We start from the raw sequence: 16,934 nt of genomic DNA on the forward strand, positions 1-16,934 counted from the left end.
GTCTGGAGGGAAATCTGAGATCACAAGACTTAACAAGAAGGGTGATTAATATATATGTTTAGGAATGTGTCGGAATATCTTGTTGTGTTTTATTGTTAACACCAGAATGTGCAGAGGTCACATTTGAGATGTGTTACTCAGCACAACGTGGAGGGTGCCGACAGGCTGCAAGGGCCCTCCAGGGCAACGGGGCCGCACCAAGCCACACAAAAGCAAAGTGGTCAGCAAGCACATTGAGGCCAAGGAACATTCCAGCACATCTGGCTCCTCGGTGGCCCTTCCACCTGAATCAAAGTATCCCCGAGCCTCCCTGACTCCCTTCTCCGGCTGTCGTCAGAACTGCTGCCTTTGCCTTGTTTCCCTTCCCAGCCTGAGTGACTGCAATTTTATACTTTAAAAAAAACAACCCAAAACTGGCAGAAATACTAATTTCATAATGCTAGCACTTAGAATGGGGGCCTTCCTAAGCATTTGGTGTCAAACTGTGTTATTCCAAATCAAAGTCACTCTCCAGAGGTGACAGAGATACAGGAAAGGTAGGTGGAGGGGGGGGGGGATTAGATCTCACAGGTTGGTGACAAAGAGGGAAGGAAGGATCCAGAAGAGGGTGGAGTCAGGGCCTGCTGGGCACTGAAGCGAGGTGGGAGGGGGCCCAGGCACCACCACGCCCGACCCCACCCTCACCTGTTCAAGTACTAGGGGTCCGGTCCAGCCCTTCCCCAGCGTGGCTAGGGCCCAGCATCCATCCAGACCCGGTTTTATTGTGCTGCAAAACCTGGCAGCTCACCGCTTGCTGGCGCCCTGCAGGAAGCAGCCAGGTCTGTCTGCCTCAGTTCTCCTGGCAGGGCAGTGTCTCAGGGGGCCCCCCACCCCTCTGCCAGGAGCCCAGGGGACAGCGTTTCCTGAGACGAACAACCTTTGGGTCTGACCCCAACTCCATCCCGGATGGCCTGCGAGCAGCTCTACCTCCCCACAGTGACAGGCTGGGCCGCTCAGAGGGGTGCCGGAGGCAGAGAGGAGGGATGCCAGCGGGGCAAGAAGGGAGCCTGAGCACCTGAGGTGGAGGGGGAGACCTGGGCCGGGAGGCAGAGGCGGAGGCCCAGGGAGGGAGGCTGGGGCTGCCAGGACACGGGAGAGAGGCAGCGGTGAGGCAGGAGGCAGTGAGCGGAGGAAAGCCCTGAGATACGGAAGCCCTGAGACATGGGGCCCCACAGACGGGACCTAAGGCACAAAGATGGGCCCTGAGGTGAGTGAAGGGCTAAAGGGGACCTGAAGCCTGAAGCGATAGGGAGGCAGAGGTGCAGGAGGGGGAAGCTCAAGGCACAGGGAGGGATGGGGATGGAGCTGGAGGGGTACGGCACGGGGCAGTGAGGGGCTGGGGCCCCCGCGGGGAGAGGCCGGGGCAAAGGGCAGGCCAGCCCCTGGCTGAGCCCCAGGTGGAGCCGAGCTGGCTGCGCTCAACGGGCCGGGGCTGTGGGGCCAGGAGGCTCACTTCTTGCTTTTGAAGGTGCCCAGGATCTTGGGCATGAACTTGCCCACCTTGCTGTCCCTGGTGTCGTCCTCTGCTGGGCCCTCCCCTGCCCCCGGGCCTCCGGCCTCTTCCTTTTTGCAGAAGACCTCGAAGCGGCTGTAGACGCGCTTCTCCTTGCGCATACTTTCCATGCGGCGGAGCAGCCTGTCGCGGTCCTCAGCGCTGGCAGGCAGGGTGCGGCTCAGCCTCCCCTGCGTCCCCAGGCTGTCCGAGCGGAAGATGGCAGAGCATTTGTCCTTGTCGGACATGTCAGGGGCCAGGCCGCCAGTGGTGGGCGATCGGCCCAGTTCAGGGCTGCTGTGAGCCAGGCCCGGGGCGGGGGCCGGGACCGCGCGGTGTTTCTGGCCGTGGGCGCTGATCTGCTCCAGAATGGCTTTCGTGTCATCCCGCAGGTTGCTGCTGTACAAGGCGTTGGCTGTGGCGGAGGCCGTGCGCGCCCGCAGGCCCCGCTCGTCTGCAGCGGCGGCAGCCTCGGTGCTGTCAGCCCGGCCCAGCGACGGCCGCGGGGGGCTCTCGGGCTGCCCGTTCTCCTGCGGCGCCGGGAAGCTGCCGTCTTCCTCTGCGCGCCGCTCCCCCTTGGGGCTCAGCAGCTGGCGGAGGCGCAGGGAGCCCTTGCGCAGCACCTCCATGGGGCCGCCCGCTGATTCCTCCGCGGTGCCAGTCTTGGCGGACTCCTCGGCGAAGGAAAGGGTGAGGCTGGCCCGGCGCTCGGGCACGGGGGGCACCGGGCTGGCCCGGCGCTCGGGCACGGGGGGCACCGGGCTTGCCCTGCGCTCGGGGAGGGCCGAGGTGGGGCTCCCTTTCCGTTCGGGGTAGGCAGAGGCGGGGCTCCCCTTGGGCTCAGGGTGAGGTGCCTGGCGCGGCCCCTCTGGTGGGGGGCTGTCCCGCCCTGGTGGGGAGCCGGGGCGGCCCTGGGTGGAGAGGAAGCGGGAGGGCAGCCGGTCGGTGCCGCCGCGGCCCAGCGTGTCCAGCAGCTGCGTGGCAGTCAGCGTGGCGGCCCCCGGCTGCCTCTCCGCCTCCTGGTGCAGCCGCTGGGCGAAGGAGTCGCGCAGGTCCAGCAGGCAGCTCTCCAGGCTGCGGCGCTCGCTTCCCCCGCCTGGCGCCACCACCTCCTCCCGCCATGCCTGGGACACAACAGCCTTGCTGTGGCTGGCGACCGTGACCGGGGCCCCCGCCGCTCCCGCATCTCGCGCGGGGCCCTTGTACTTCTCCAGGAGCTCGGCCACCTTGGTGGAAGTGGCGGAGCGCGTGGCCTCGCCCCCGGGCCCCAGCGTCTCGCTGACTGCCTGCTCCTTGTGCAGCAGCTGTGCCCTCTCGGTGGCGGCGGCCGGAGCCCCACCCGCGCCCTCGGCCTGCGAGGCGCTGAAGATCAGGGAGGAGCGCAGGCGTGAGCTACGCTGGATCAGCGGGTTCAGGCGAGAGCGGAAGGAGTCCTGCTTGGCCAGCCCTGCCTCCTCCAGCGCCTCGCGCTCAGGGCTGTCCCCGCGGCCAGGGCAGGGCGCCAGGCCCTTGGCCGGGAAGGCCGCGGGCATACGGGTGGCTGAGGGCAGCAGGTCCCCGGGGCCCGGCCGGCCAGCACAGCCCAGCACGTCGTCCTCGTAGGCCTCGGCGTCCATGGGCACAGGCAGGCCCTCGTCGCCCGCGTCCTCGCCATGGCAGCCGCTCAGGTAGGAGGCGAGGCGCCAGTGCCGCATCCCCGCCCGCCCCTCAGGCCCGCCCCTGCGCTCCTGCTCCGCGTCGGGCGCCTCGGGACCGGGCCTCGCCGCTGCCTGGCACGGGAAGCGCTGGCCCAGGTTGGCGCGCAGGGCCCCACTGGGCTCCAGGCCACGGGGCGTGGGGCCCGGGGCGGGGTCCGAGCCGTGGCGCACCTCGCGTGAGGCGCTGGACGGCACGTAGTCCAGTCGCTGGTGTCCGTCGGGGCCGAGCTCGGGGAAGCGCGGCCCGAGCCCCAGGGCCAAGTCGTCGTGCTCCGTGAAGCCCGGGCGGCCAGCGCGCAGCTTCTCAAACAGGCCCTGCGGGCGCGTGGGCACAAGCTGCGGCTCCCACTGGTAGTGCTGCTGGTACAGCTGATCTCGTTGGAAGTGGCTGGTCTGGAAGCGCAGGTCATCGCCGTGGCTGAGGAACGTCTGCCGCGACACCTGCCGTGCAGCCGCGAAGTTCTCCACGGCGCCCGAGCCGTCGGCGGCCGCGAAGCTGTGCCGCTTGAAGGCGTCCATCTCCAGGTGCCGGGCCTGGAAGAAGGCCCGCGGGCCGGCGAGCTCACCCCCCGCACCCGCCTCGGCGTCCAGCCGCCGAGCCAGAGGCCGTAGCCCCGCATGCAGCTCCAGGGCTCCGCCGGGCATCCGCATGGGCTCCTCCCGGCGGAAGGCCGACAGGAAGTGGCGGTCGGGGTCGACGAAGGAGGGGAAGCCCAGGCCCTCCTCCCGAGATGGTGGGAACAGGAGGTGCGCCCGTTTGGGGAAGGAGAAGGGGGTCGGCGTGCCCATAAGGGGCCCCGCTCCCGTGTACGGGGCCAGGGCATAAGCGTCCATGCGGGCCAGCGCCCCTGCCGAGGGCACCAGAGGCTCGGACTGCGCGAACAGGATGCGGAACTCCTCATCGAAGCTGGAGACCAGCTCGCCCTGGAACACATGCGCCAGGCTCCGGTGGATCTTCTCGAAGGACCACATGAAGCTGCGGGGCGGGTAGTGTCAAGATCAGAGTCGAGGCGGGGGTGGGGCTCCGCAAAAGGGCCCTGGGGTTCTGAAGTGTCAAGTCTGCAAGAACCCGGGTGGGGGTAGGGGTGCTGTTTCGGGGCCACTGGACCCTAGGTGGGGAGCCACAGGGGCCACAGGGCCACCGCGTGGGGCGCACCTGTAGCTCCCGCTCATCACCACTGCGCAGTCCACCAGCAGGAACTTCTCCTTCACGTGGCCCTTGAAGGACTTCCCCGTCCGGCAGTAGTACGTGGGGCCTGCCACAGTGCGCACGCGCAGGAACTGGGGAGGCAGAGGCGTGAGGTCTCCGCGGGGCAGCCCTCCACCGCCCCTGCCCGCCCAGCCCGGCACTCACATCCACGTGGTGCAGGTTGACGCGGCACTTGTCGGCCATGTCCAGGAAGTGCTGGGCGTTCATCTCATCCAGGAGGATGTAGACCGGGACTCGGCGGGCAGCTGCCTCCAGCACTTCACCAAGCAGGTCCACGTCGGTGAACATGTCCATCACCACAGCCACCACCTGCAGGGGGGCGGGTTAGGGACAGAGGACAGACCCCTCTGCTGTCCCCACCATTCTCTAGCTGTACCCGCATGGCCCGGACAGGCCCCGGGATCACCCACAAACGCTGCAAATCACCCTCTAGCCCCTCCCAGGGGAGAGGGGGCCCTGCCAGGGACGGGGAGTCCAGAGGAAAGTCCTACAGAGGGGGTGTGGGGCTGCTGGCGGGCGGGTGGCCCATGATGGAGCCCTAGGCACAGGGCCTACCTCCCACTGGGCAAGGCACAAGGCAAATGAAGCGCCTGCGACACACCTCACACGGCCCTGCCCTCAGATGGCGAGGCTGGGCCCCAGGTCGCCCTACAGATAGCAGCACCCAGGCCCCAGCCTACAGGTAGCTGAGCCAAAGCTCTAGCTCTGCCCCTGAGAGGAGACTGCTGCGGAGGGTGCAGGCAGCAGTTGCCAGTCTTTGGCTCCTGGACCTGCTGCCTCAGCCTCCCTTCGCTGTCTGCCACCTGCTTGGTGGGGGGAAGCCCTCAGTTGGGTCAAAGGAGACTGGAGAGAATTCTCTGAACAATACACCCCAACCAGGAGGGGGGCCCAGCCACCCCAGAGTCCTGGGGCTTCTGGGCACTGGCCACAGCCAAGGGCACGTAAAGCCGGGCAGCGTGCAGTCACCAAACAGTCTGGGACCCTAAAGTGCACTGCCAGGGAGCCCGTGCTGTAGCTTGATAGCTGGAGACACGTGGCCAGCTGGCCCAGGGCTCACCCCTGCCCCCCAAGCTGGAAGTGCTGGTATTTTTCTTTCCCCGCGCCCGCCTGCTCACACTCCTGCTCGGAGGGCTGCCCCCGCTGTCCACCCAGCCCGCGACAGCACACCTGCTGAGCAGAGCGGATCATCCTCCGAGCCTCATCCTTGATGCTGGGGCTGTCAGGCGGTGGTGGCTGCACCAGTGTGGTAACTTCGGTGCCCTGGAAGCCGAAGGTCAGGGGCCAGCCTAGGTCAAGCTCAGGCACCGCCTGGTCTGAGTTCATGGGCCAGTAGGTGCCTGAGGAGCCATCCATGTCCACGTTGGGAGGGCTGCCATCAGGGGGCTCACGAGCAACATGCTGCGGGGGCCGCAAGTGGCAGCTCACGTGCTCCAGCTCCTCGGGGCACAGGAAGGCAGGTGCCCCCTCGGACGCCAGGAAGCGGCTGTAGGCCTCTGGGCCTCCCTCGGCCAGGGCATCTACCGCCAGGCGGTAGTACTCTTTGTAGTGAGGTGGCAGGTACCCAGGTGCCAGTGGGTTGTCCCCCTGCGAGGAGCTCTGGGAGCGGCGGGCCATGTCGGGGTCAGGGGCCTGGGAAGGGGCAGGGAGACACATTACTGGGGAAGGGGCACAGGGCCCACTCCCGACCCTCCCTTCCCCACCGCTGGGTGTAGACACAGTGTAGAAAGGGCGGGACAGTGCAGGCCATGCCTGGACCCTGGGGTGCCCGTAGCTAGGGACACAGACTGTACCCACTGGGCCCCTACGCTCACTGGGACCTCAGCAGTGCCTACACCCTGGTTTCCAGGCAGGGGTGCTAGCTGCACGAAGCCCCTGCTCGGGGGCACCATGTGGCCCCCATGACCCAGGCACTTCTTTGTGGGCCTGTTCCTCCATAGGAAGAAAACCAATTCTTTTAGATTATTGGTATAAAGAAAATATAATCCAGGTGAGATTCTTTATTATATTTACTTTCTTCTGATCTTGGTATTAATGCATTTTTGTGGGCCCAGAATGAAATTGTGTGTACTGAGCAAGTCAGGTGGCTCCCTGGCTGTGCGTGTCGGCAGTCCAGGGGGGTGAGGGGGACCCAGGGCCGCTCATTGGCCCTCTCTAGCCCGTTATCTCCGCTGTAAAATGCAGCCATCAGGGTTCGCCTGATACCATACGTGGCCCCATGTGAGCTCGGCTTACAAAACTTGTCACTCCTTCTGTCCCAGGACTTAGCATTAAATCCACAGCCCTGGCCATACCTGTGCTCGTCCTATGGGGTCACACAGAGCCCCACAACCCATGCATGGCCTTCACAGTCCTCCATACCCTGACCCCTGCCCTTTGTCCCTGTGCACCAGGACCACTCCCTTCCCCTTGGCCCATCCCTCCACCTTCCTAGCCGCTGCTGTGCCACCTTAGATAAAACCTCCCAGAGCCACACACCCCCGGCAGATCTGGGCAGCGGCTGCCCGGCTGAGCCCAGCCCTGTGCCGGTGGTGCTGTCCTCAAGTCTCCGGTCATGCCCTGGTCCCCACTGCGCTCAGGAGGAGGCCAGCACCCTTTGCCAGCCTCAGTCTGGGCTCCAAATGTACCTCCCCATCTTCTCCCCTTGTCCCAACTTCACCCTGACGCCGAAGCCCTGCTGGGTCCACCTGCTTCCCAGCGGCTGGGAGGCGACCTAGGCTGGGAGGAGCTGCCATTAGCTCTGGAAGGCCGCATGGGGGCCTCTTGGATTCCCAGGGAGCATCCACCTACAGTTCCTGAGCTGCCTGGATACCTGGCCTGCTCCTGCCCTGGGAGAGCCCCAGGCACTGCCCACTCCACCCGCTCCTCGGGTCTGGGACTGAGCTGGATTTGCACCCTGCCTAGCTCACTGCTCCCTGAATTTGGTCCTGCCAGGCCCCTGGTGCGCCCCGCTCTGCAGGGGCAGCTGGTTGCTGCAGACTGGCTGGTCAGGGGCAGCTGGGAACCGGATGGGGCTTTGCGTTCGGCGAGCTGAGGGACCTTTCTGCCCACTGCCCCTGGGGGGGTGACTGAACAGGCCGTGGAGATGGGAGACGCTGAGGGAGAGCTGCTCCGCCCTTCCTCCGTCAGCGCCCCACCTCCAGCTACACACAGGATGCCCCCACTGTTCTCGGAGGCGGGCCACGCTGGGTACGCGGAGCAGGTCTGGCTGCAGTGGGGCCTCCCGAGGCACCCGGTCATCATGGGGGTGCGGGGGAGACAGCAAGGAATCTGGCTGTGTGGGGTCAGTGGCCGATCCTGCTCACTGCGTTTGGGACTGAGCGCTTCCCACGTTGGGAACCGCAGCAGAAGGGATCCTGTGCCCTGCTCGGCATTGGGAAGGGGAGTCCATGAAAACTGCCCCCGCTGTTGGCCGTGGGGGTGGGGGGCAGCCGTGGTGCCCAGGAGCCACCTCAGCAGACGGGACCCGTCAGGAAGGGGGTGCCCATCCTGAGATCCCACAGCAGGTGACCCCCCCAGGACCCCACGGCACAGCCTTGCACTGTGACCTGGGCAGTGGCCACGGTCCAGCTCTGACCGGAAGGACAGCGCCTCCTCACACCTGCCTCCCAAAGGGCTGCCCCAAGGGAGGGAGGGGCACTTCTCCCACCCAGGCCAATGACTCAGCAGGAATCTACTCCTTTGCTGCTGACCTCTGACCCCTGACAAATCCTGCAGGGCCCTCGGGGCTCTAGTGGGCCCCTAACTAGGGACCTTCAGGCTTGGCTCCTTCCGGCTCCTAGGAGGGAGCTTTCTAGGGGCTGGGGAGGAGGGAAGGCCCAGGGGTCAAGCACCAGGCGAGGCGACCCTGCCCTGGACAGGTGCTGCAGGTTCGCGCAGAGTCCGGGACGCGAGAGGCCAGGCGGGGGAGGCTGGGGCGGGAGGCTGGAGCGCTGGAGCGCTGGAGCCCAGGAGCCCAGGTCCTCGGCGCGCCCCGCGCCCGCCCGGCTTCCCGCTCCGCCGCGACACGGGCCGCGCCTCGGCCACCGCGGTCCAGGCAGCCCGGACCCCCGGGCGGTGGGCAGGCGTCCAGGCCGGGCCCAGCACCCTCCCGGGCTCCACTAGGCCGCGGGGGCGGAAGCCGGGCAGCTTGGAGCGGGCGGGCCGGCCCGGCCCGGCCCCGGGCCCCTTCCCCGTCGGCTCCCCGCGCCGCGTCGTGCGGGGGCGCTCGCGTCCACGGCGGCACCCGCGGCCCCGCGCCCCCCGCGCCCCCGCCCGCCCGGCCCAGGTGCGGGGCGCCGCGCAGGTGAGGCCGCCACGAGGGGCGCCGGGCGTCCCCCGCCGGGCCCGGCCGCCGCCTCCCGTCCCGCGCGCCCCGCCCCGCCCGAGATGGGGAGGGGGCCCTACCTGGCCAGGTGCGCGGGGTCTCGGGACTGGGGCAGCAGGAGCCGACCGCCGCCCAGCGGCCTCGCGGTCCGGGCGGTCCGGCAGCCACTCCCTGCCGCGGCCCGCCCGCCGCGCGGCCTGATTCACGCGCCCGCCCCCGCCCCGCCCGCCGCTCCCGCCGCTGGCCTGCCCGGGCAGCACCTGGGGGCGGGGCGGCCCCACCCGCGGCGCGCCCGCATTCCGCCGCCCACGCCCCCGCCGCCCCCCAGGCCCGCCGCCCCCGGGCCCCGGCCCCCCGCCCCCCGGCCCCGCCGCCCCCGCCGCCCCCGCCGCCCCCGCCGCCCATCCGCTCGCGGAGCTCGAGGTCCCTACGCTTGACCCCTGACCCTCGCCCCGGAAGTGGGGGGACTCGGAAGTTCCGGCTCCGTCGCTAGGCAACGGGCCAGCCCGACGTGGGGGCGGGGCCTCTCCGCCGGCCCGCGCCGGGGCAGGTGAGGCAGGTGGGGCCGGTGAGGCGGCGGGGGCGGCGCCGGGCCTGGGGACCCCGCCCCCCCCCCCCCCCCCCCCCCGGCACCCCACCCCGACGACCTCCGAGGCCGCCGCGGCCGCGCACTCAATACCCACAGTCCGCGGGATCCCACAGTCCGCGGGATCCCACCGGGCGGCGGCCGCCGCGCCCCGGTACCTCCCCGCGCACCGGCGCCCTCCCTGGGGAGCCCCGTGCGGACCGGACCCCGCGGGCCGTCGGACGCCCCACCTCCCCCCTTGCACGCCCCTGCACCCAGGACCCTGCGCCCGCCACCCCCACAGGCTTATCACCCAGGCACAGCCAACGGCCACGCCCGGGAGACCCCGCGTGCTCGCGGGAAGCCCCACGCTCCAGCCCCGCACCCCGACTGGGCCCCCCCATTCACCGACGCCCTCGCGCCGGCCACAGTACCAGGACCCCCCACAGGCCCATGCCCACCCGAGCGCTGAGCGTGCCCTGCTGGCCCTGCTCCACATGGCAGGGCCCCGTGAGCACGCACCCACCCCAAGAAGTCCTCCGTCCCCCCAGACACTTCAGGTCCTTGTTCAGAGCCCCCGTTCCCCATCAGATGCCCCTTAGGCCTGCCCTGGGGTCAACCGTGTGTCCCAGTCAAGTCTCCTGCCCGAGGCTCCTCCTTCCCCAGTCGGTGCCAGAACCGCTTACTGCCAGCCTGTGGTCATCTTCCTCCCGGTCCCTCTTGCTACATGATCCCATTTTCTTGGTTTCCAGGGTTGCTCTCAGTTTCATTAATTCCTTCTCCAAACACCCCGAGACACCCCAGCACAGAAGGTGGCAGCACACCGGCATGGGGTCACACCTGTGTGCAGGGACTTACCTGTGCAGTGGGGGCGGCCCGCCCCTCCCCCCTGGGCCAAGGGAGGCCTCCCAGGGAAAGGCACCCTTGGGGTCAGCTGCCTGGACTAGGGAGACAGGCATGGCTTCCCGGCCCTGACAACCACGTGTGTCAAGGCTGGAACAAGGGAGGGCCGAGGGCACAGAAGCATCAGGGTCTTGGGTGGGCTGCGGGCAGTGGGGAAGCATGGAGGCTGCCGCAGGGCAAGGTGGCAGCCCAGCCGTTTGGAGCAGGGACAGAGGTACCAGACACCCCGCCCTGGGGGTCACGGTCAGGGCCTGGGGCCAAAGGATGGATGAACCAGGGAGAAGAGGCAGGTGAGCTGGGCAAGGGGCTGAGCTGCCGCCAGGTGTTCTTGCCAAGCATTCCCACGGAAGCTGCTGGGCACAGGTGAGCCGGGAACCTGGGGGACGGGGAGGGGGCAATGAGCAATGCCACTGCCTCTGCTACTCTAAGCACATGCTCCTTGACCTTTCCTACCTGCCTCCAGGAAAATGAGCAGCAAGAAGGCAGGTCCCAAAGCTGCATCAGGGAACTGGCTGACATCCCTCCCCGGAGCAATGCCGGGTGCCGCTGCTGGGGAGTCTGACCCCCGCTCCAGCACGGACTTGGGACGCCCTCTCTGCAGCCGCCAGGGATGCGCTCAGGAGACCCTTCCCTCTGAGAGTGGCTTTCAGGGGACCTCTGAGCTGGGCTCGGGTACGGTAGATGGAGGATTCAGAGTGCAGAAGTCCATTCCAGACCCTGGCCCTGAGACTCGTGCCCCCGCCCTAGGCTGGGGTGAGGGGCATAGCACAAGAACACATGGAGATGGGACGCAGGCCCGTGGGGACAGGGGACAGGTTCTGAGACAGAGCTCAGAATTCACGTTGGGGATTCTCAGGCTAAGCGTGTGGTCCACTCTGACCCTCTCTTCCACCTGGGCCATCCCCTTGCTTTTCCCTGCCTGCGGCTCAGACCACCCTCTCCGTAGCCACTCCCGGGGTGAATGGTGACAGCATGCCCTTGCTTCGGTCCCGCTGTGGGTCAGGAAGGGCACCTCCTCTCACACCTACCCCCACCCGTTGTCCCTCTCTTCTCTGGGTCCCATTTCTTCTCTGTCGTGGCACTCGTGAGTTCTCTGCGACCCTGTCAGTAGCGACCAGGCCGCGGTTCTGTGTCCCTGCAGCACCCAGGGCAGCTCTGGGGTCTGCTTGGAGGGGGCTGCCCCAAGTCCCTGGCGCCCAGGGGCCTCACAGATCGCATGCCCCGCTGGGGGTGGTGACTCCTCTTCCATGCCAAGCCGTGGTTAGACCCTAGTTTCCCAAAATAGCCCCAGCGGCGTCTAAGGAAGCAGCCCTTCTGGAATGAGGATGATGGGCTCAGGGCCGCACGCTTCCCCTGTGATCTCAAGCCGTGGGAACATGGCCTGCAGTAAACAGCGGAGGCCGCCAGGGCCGGGGGCGGGGAGGGGGCACGTTTCTGACCTCCGTCCTTGCCGCAGCCCTCACCCCATGCGCCCCAAACACTGTCCCGGAGGGCTCCGGCAGCTGCCCGCTCCAGCCCCCAGCCCCCGCCCCCAGCCACGACGCCTGGGTCCTCTGTAGGAATACGCCTGCCTCGGTTTCCCCAAGCAAGTGTTCTCTCTGGGCAGTCCTACCTGCCAGGCCCTGAGCCCGCCTGGGAGGGCACCCTGTGTGCCGGGCACCGGCCTCCCCTTGCAAGTGTGAAGCAGGCCCACGGTTATCCCTTGGCCGTCCTGCCACAGCGGTGCAGCCCGCACCTGCCGGCTGCTTGCACGGTCACCACACCCCCACACACTGTCGGAGCCCCCCCCCCACCGCCCCCTTACCTGGCCTTGGGTCTGCAGCACCTCAAGGCCCTCGCTCCGGAGTTGTTCCAGGGCCATGGCCAGCTCCAGCCCCTCCACGCGCACCCAGGCCTGCTCCTCCTGTAGCTGCTGCAGCCACAGCTGCTCCTCCTGCCACAGCTGCTCCCTCCACAGCTGCTCCTCCTGCCACAGCTGCATCTGCAGCTGAACCTGCCGCCGCTGGTCCTCCAGTAGCAGTTGCTCCTGAGCCAGGCACAGCTGGACCTCGTGGAGCCTCAGCAGCTCGGGCCCCAGGCCCGGGGTGAGGCCCCCTGCCCCACAGCCTTCCATGTCCGCAGGGGCGGCTAATGCCAGCTCGGACCCCAGAGCACTGGCCTGTGCTGGCCCCTGGGCTGCTCGTGGCCACTCTGGCTTGGCCACCCTGGGGTGTCCCCGGGCAGCTGGCTTGTTGCTGGTCACGTGCTCCACAGGGGCCACCCCCACCGTGTCCTGGGGGCCCCCTGCGGCGGGGGGCGGGGGCTGCGCCTCAGGGCCAGGCTGACCCAAGGCCTGCTGCACCTTGCCCGCCCTCCTCCTGCCTCGGGGTTTTCGAGCGCGACTTCGTTTCCCCGACATGGCCCCGAGCCGGCGCCTGTCACCCAGTGTCTGCTCCCTGGGACCCTGGCTCATCGCGGGCCGGCCTGGATCAGGCGGGCTCAGCAGGCCTCCCTGGGAGGCTGCGGTGGGCCCCGTGCTCCTGCCCTGCCCCTTCCTGGGGCCCGTGGTGCGCGGCTCTGGGCCCCACTCGTTGGGCTGGGCCACGCCGGGAAGTTTATAGGGACTCGGCGGCGTGGTGGCTCACCCGGGCGCGAGGGCTGACTAACGTGCTGACACAGGGCGCAGGACTTTACGGGCCACAGGCCTCGTTGGCCAGACTGGGAGGGAAACCGAGAGCCTAGAGGAGCAACTCCCGGCAGCCAGATCCCAGCTGCAGCAGCAACAAGTCCCGTCCTGCCCTGGGCGGTCCCCTGCGCCACCCCCGCCCCGCCCTGGGTCCAGGGCAGCTGAAGCCCCGGGGCCACGGCCAGGAGCTGCATCCGGCCCCACTGACCACTGGAGCAGGCCGCGCTGCCCGCCAACTGGCCCGGCAGCCCCAGGGCGCAGGCTTGCCTGGGGGGCCCTGTGGATGAGAGAACCGTTCCCCCGGCCCGGCGGCCTCCTGCTGGAGGCTGGAGGGGGAGACCCGGCCTCGGGCCCGTGGCACCCCGTGGCCTGAGATGGGGCGGCAGGGAGCCGCCGTCCTCCCCCAGAGGCAAGGGCCTTGGGACCCCCGCGCCGAGTACGCCCCAGTGCTGGCGTCCCTGGGCTTCCTGCTGGGAGACCTCGGAGGCCTCCTCCCCAGCGTTTGCCCAGCCTTGGGCCGCTGACTCACACCCACGCCCAGGGCCCCGGCCCCGCCGCTGCCACACTGGCTTGACTGGTTTGCCTAGCGCAGCCAGGCCTGAGCACCCCGTCCTCCTCCCACTCAGCCCTGGTCCCTGAAGGCTGCCACCGGGGGCGCCCGGCGGACATGCAGGGACAGGGGCGCTGGGTAGAGCGGCCCGCAGGTCCTGGGGGAGCCCAGGGACCTTACCACACCTGGGCTCGTGGGAGCCGCGGCTTCGGGGCCAAGGGCATCCTACCTGCCAGGCTCACCAGCACCCCGCCTCGGCACCCCAGGGGCCCACATGCCCCGGGGGGCCCATCCTGGCAGCCCACGAAGGCCTCCCCCACCGCACTGACTGTCCCCCCAGGGAAGCCAGGACAGACCTGCCAGCCACCCAGGAAGGGGGGCCAGCCGGCCACGCGGCCCCCCGAGCGCCCAGAGGCCCCCCCAGGTGAGAGCCTCGGGGCCCGCGGGGATGGGCACGACTTGGGTGCGCTGGCGGGAGGGGGGCTGCCCTGAGGGGGCGCGCTCTGTGTGCCTGTGAGTGTAGGCGGGGGCTTGCGAGGCTGCGTGGGCCTCCCCGGGGCTGGTGGAGCCAGCGGCCTGCTCTCTGACCCGCGAGGGCTGGGTGGGGTTGGCCTAGCACCCGCCTCCTGGGGCGCGGCCTCCACAGGAGGCCCTGCCTGGACACTGTGGTCGTGGGGGGCCGGCCTCTCCTGCTGGGGCTGGGGCTGGCAACGCGGGGCATCACCTTAGTGTCCCACTGGGCCTCTCCTGCACACTGTTGGGTGCCTGGGCCTGGGGCCTCTTCTTCTTCAAGATTAATTGATTTATGGGGTGTGGGGCAGAGGGGCGGGATAGAGAAAGGAAGAGTGGGGAGCACCAGGCCGGACATGTGCCCGGAATCCATAGTGAGCTGCAAGCCCCCAGCCCTCTCCTGGGCGTCCTCACCAGCACATGCCCTCATCCCCTTCCTGTCCACTGTCCAGGCTCCCAGAACTGTGCCCTGGTGACCCTGTGCCTAAGCCCTCATGCCCACAGATGGTCCTTTGTGCTCTGTCTTCCCCTACCCTCCCCTCCTGCCCTGGCCTTGGTCTATTCACCTCCTACTCCCCCCTTCCTTCTGGTCTGTTCCCCACAGAGTGGGTGGTCTCAGCCCTCAGGCACGGGTGGTCTGGTGTGGCTGGTGTTGGCACCCCACCCACACACCAAGGAGCCTGACCTCGTCCTGAGGACAGGCTTGGACCACACAAGGTTTGTACAGTCCTGCCTACTGGTCTTACAAGAGTTGTATATGCCTGATGTATTAACCGTGGTCTGGGTTATGCACAGTAGGACGGATTCTATGCAATGTAAACTGAAATGGAATGTCCTAGAAGGATATTCCGTGATTTGGTCTGGGAGAGGCCGAAGTAAAAGTGGAGGACACAGGCAAGGCCACGCCACAGATGGAAGTTGGAGTAGGATGTCCCTGTGTCACTAGAAGCCAGCGCCTGTGCTCCCCCAAGAGCTATGCACTTGTGCCCTTGGCCTGGTGTTACTTGTTCAAGCCTCCGATTCCTGGAGGGGAGCTGTCCACACTTAGGCCACGCTCTCACTGTCAGGAAGGAGAGATAGACGTTTGTCCCCTACTTCAGTTTCTTAAAGATTTTATTTATTCATAGACACACACAGAGAGAGGCAGAGACACAGGCAGAGGGAGAAGCAGGCTCCATGCAGGGAGCCCGATGTGGGACTCGATTCCGGGTCTCCAGGATCACACCCCAGGCTGCAGGCAGTGCCAAACCTCTGCGCCAACAGTGCTGCCCCTACTTCAGTTTCTGTAGTGGGCCGGGGGCTCCCACCGAATTCCACCAATGGCCTCTGACCAGCAGGGCGGGAGTCCTGAGTCTCAGCGGCTCTCCCCGGTTCTCTAGGGCCCCGCCGCCCGGCCTCCTGCTGCTGCCAGGTTGGGGCTCGGACTGAGCTTCCAGGGGCTGGCAGGCCTGTGCAGGTGGCAGCGCGAGCAGCTATGCCGGTAGGAACCCATGTCAACCACAATCACTGGTGTCCCCACACAGGGAGGGTGTCCAGTGGGACAGCTGCGTGCAGGCCACGAGCACGAGCTTGTGCATGGGCCCCCCTGCTGCCGTGGCCGAGTGGCTTGTGAGCCCTGGAAACGAGTCTTTGTGTCCATTTGCTAACTCAGAGCCTTCTTTGCAGTGGAGACACCTGGTCGGCATCACACGGATAAACTGTTCGCACGCTCTGGGTTTATTCTGAGAGGTCCGTGCAGAGGGGCTCTCTCCCGATCTCCCTGCCGCCACCCCCGTGGCTGGTGACCTGTCCAAATCATCGGCCAGAGCATAAGAGTTGGTATCAAGAAGACTGTTGGGCAGGACGGTATCTGATCTGGGTCGGCCTTGATGAGAGGGGCTCGTGCCGCTGGGCCCGAGTGTCCCCAGCATCCCCGTCACCGCAGCCACGCCATGCACAGGCCTTCGCCTCCCACGGGACAGTTGTGACGTCCACCCTGTGTCTGATGCCTCCTCTGCAGCGGGCCCCCTCTGGAGCCGCCACAGGGAGATGCAGGGCGAGCCCCGTGTGCCCGGGGCTGCTACACCTGCTCCCACCGCGGGCCCCTCCTGCCCACTTGTCTTTGCTGTCCTGGTCTGGCTCATTTCTGGCTCCAATGAAGCCGCCAAGCCTTTCACCAGAGCGCTGGGTGCAGTTTGCCCTGCAGCCCGTGCCACCTGTCCCCTCCGCTGGGAGCACGTGGCCAGGTGCCCTGGGAGGTGGCCCCCACCACTGCCCTTTGGGTCCCCGATGGAGGAGCTGCAGTGGCTCAGGGCAGATGAGCTGGGGCCGCCACGAGGCCAAGCTGTCTGGCGTCCGGGCCGAGTCCCCCTCCCGCCTGCCCCGCGGCGCCGTGGCTGTGGCTGAGGAGAGGCCTTGTACGGAGAGGAGGGGGTGGCACGGCCGTCTGCACCATGTGAGGGACCCGTGCCTTCTGGGCGTTTCATAGCCATCACGCGATGCCGGGAGTCGGGAGCGAGGGCCGCGGGCCGGGCCGGCTCCTCTGGGTGTGCGTCCCCTGCTACAGCGGTTGGCCCCCCGGTCTCCAGCAGGGCCTGGAGGGGGATGGAGCTGTTCCGCTGGGGGAGGCCCAGCCTGGTGTAGGACCCGCGTCTGTGCGGCATCCCCACCCCGGGACTCGCCGGACCTTCCACGGCCGCCCCTCTCTCCATGGATGCAGCCGGCGTGGGGGGCCTGCGGGAACCATTAGCCTTTGGGATCCGCCAGCACCGGGGCGGGCCGAGTGCCCAGATGTGCCGCTCCAGGTCCCAGCAGGCCTGTCCGCTCTGCAAGGAGCTACAACGCACCACCACCCACTTTTCACCGTAGGACGTCCTAAGGAGGCCGGGATTCATCTCCCCGAGAGCTCCGCTCGCCGGGTGGTTTTGCCTCCCACCGCCTGGACCGTCGAGGCCCCCGCGTGAGCTTCCCGCAGCTGCTGTAACAACCAGCGCACGTGCGCCGTTTTACAACAAAGCAAAT

The 16,934-nt window shown here is 67.7% G+C and overlaps 1 protein-coding gene across 2 annotated transcripts; it reads right to left on the reverse strand.

The window, feature by feature from the left end:
* Positions 1–67: 67 nt before the first annotated feature.
* Positions 68–12,750, reverse strand: FAM83H (family with sequence similarity 83 member H). Of its 2 annotated transcripts, none has more exons than XM_055314355.1 (5): positions 12,014–12,750; positions 5,606–6,067; positions 4,583–4,747; positions 4,385–4,509; positions 68–4,204 (listed from the first exon to the last, which is right to left on the reverse strand). In XM_055314355.1, the coding sequence occupies exons 1-5, from the start codon at positions 12,659–12,661 to the stop codon at positions 1,489–1,491; spliced, it is 4,116 nt and encodes a 1,371-aa protein (XP_055170330.1). In that variant the 5' UTR covers positions 12,662–12,750; the 3' UTR covers positions 68–1,488. The 2 variants fall into 2 exon arrangements, with proteins under 2 accessions (XP_055170330.1, XP_055170331.1); XM_055314356.1 differs by lacking the exon at positions 12,014–12,750 and adding an exon at positions 8,822–8,970.
* Positions 12,751–16,934: the final 4,184 nt, after the last annotated feature.

The sequence above is a fragment of the Nyctereutes procyonoides genome, unplaced genomic scaffold, assembly GCF_905146905.1.
Source record: "Nyctereutes procyonoides isolate TBG_1078 unplaced genomic scaffold, NYPRO_anot_genome, whole genome shotgun sequence".
NCBI classification, from domain to species: Eukaryota; Metazoa; Chordata; class Mammalia; order Carnivora; family Canidae; genus Nyctereutes; species Nyctereutes procyonoides.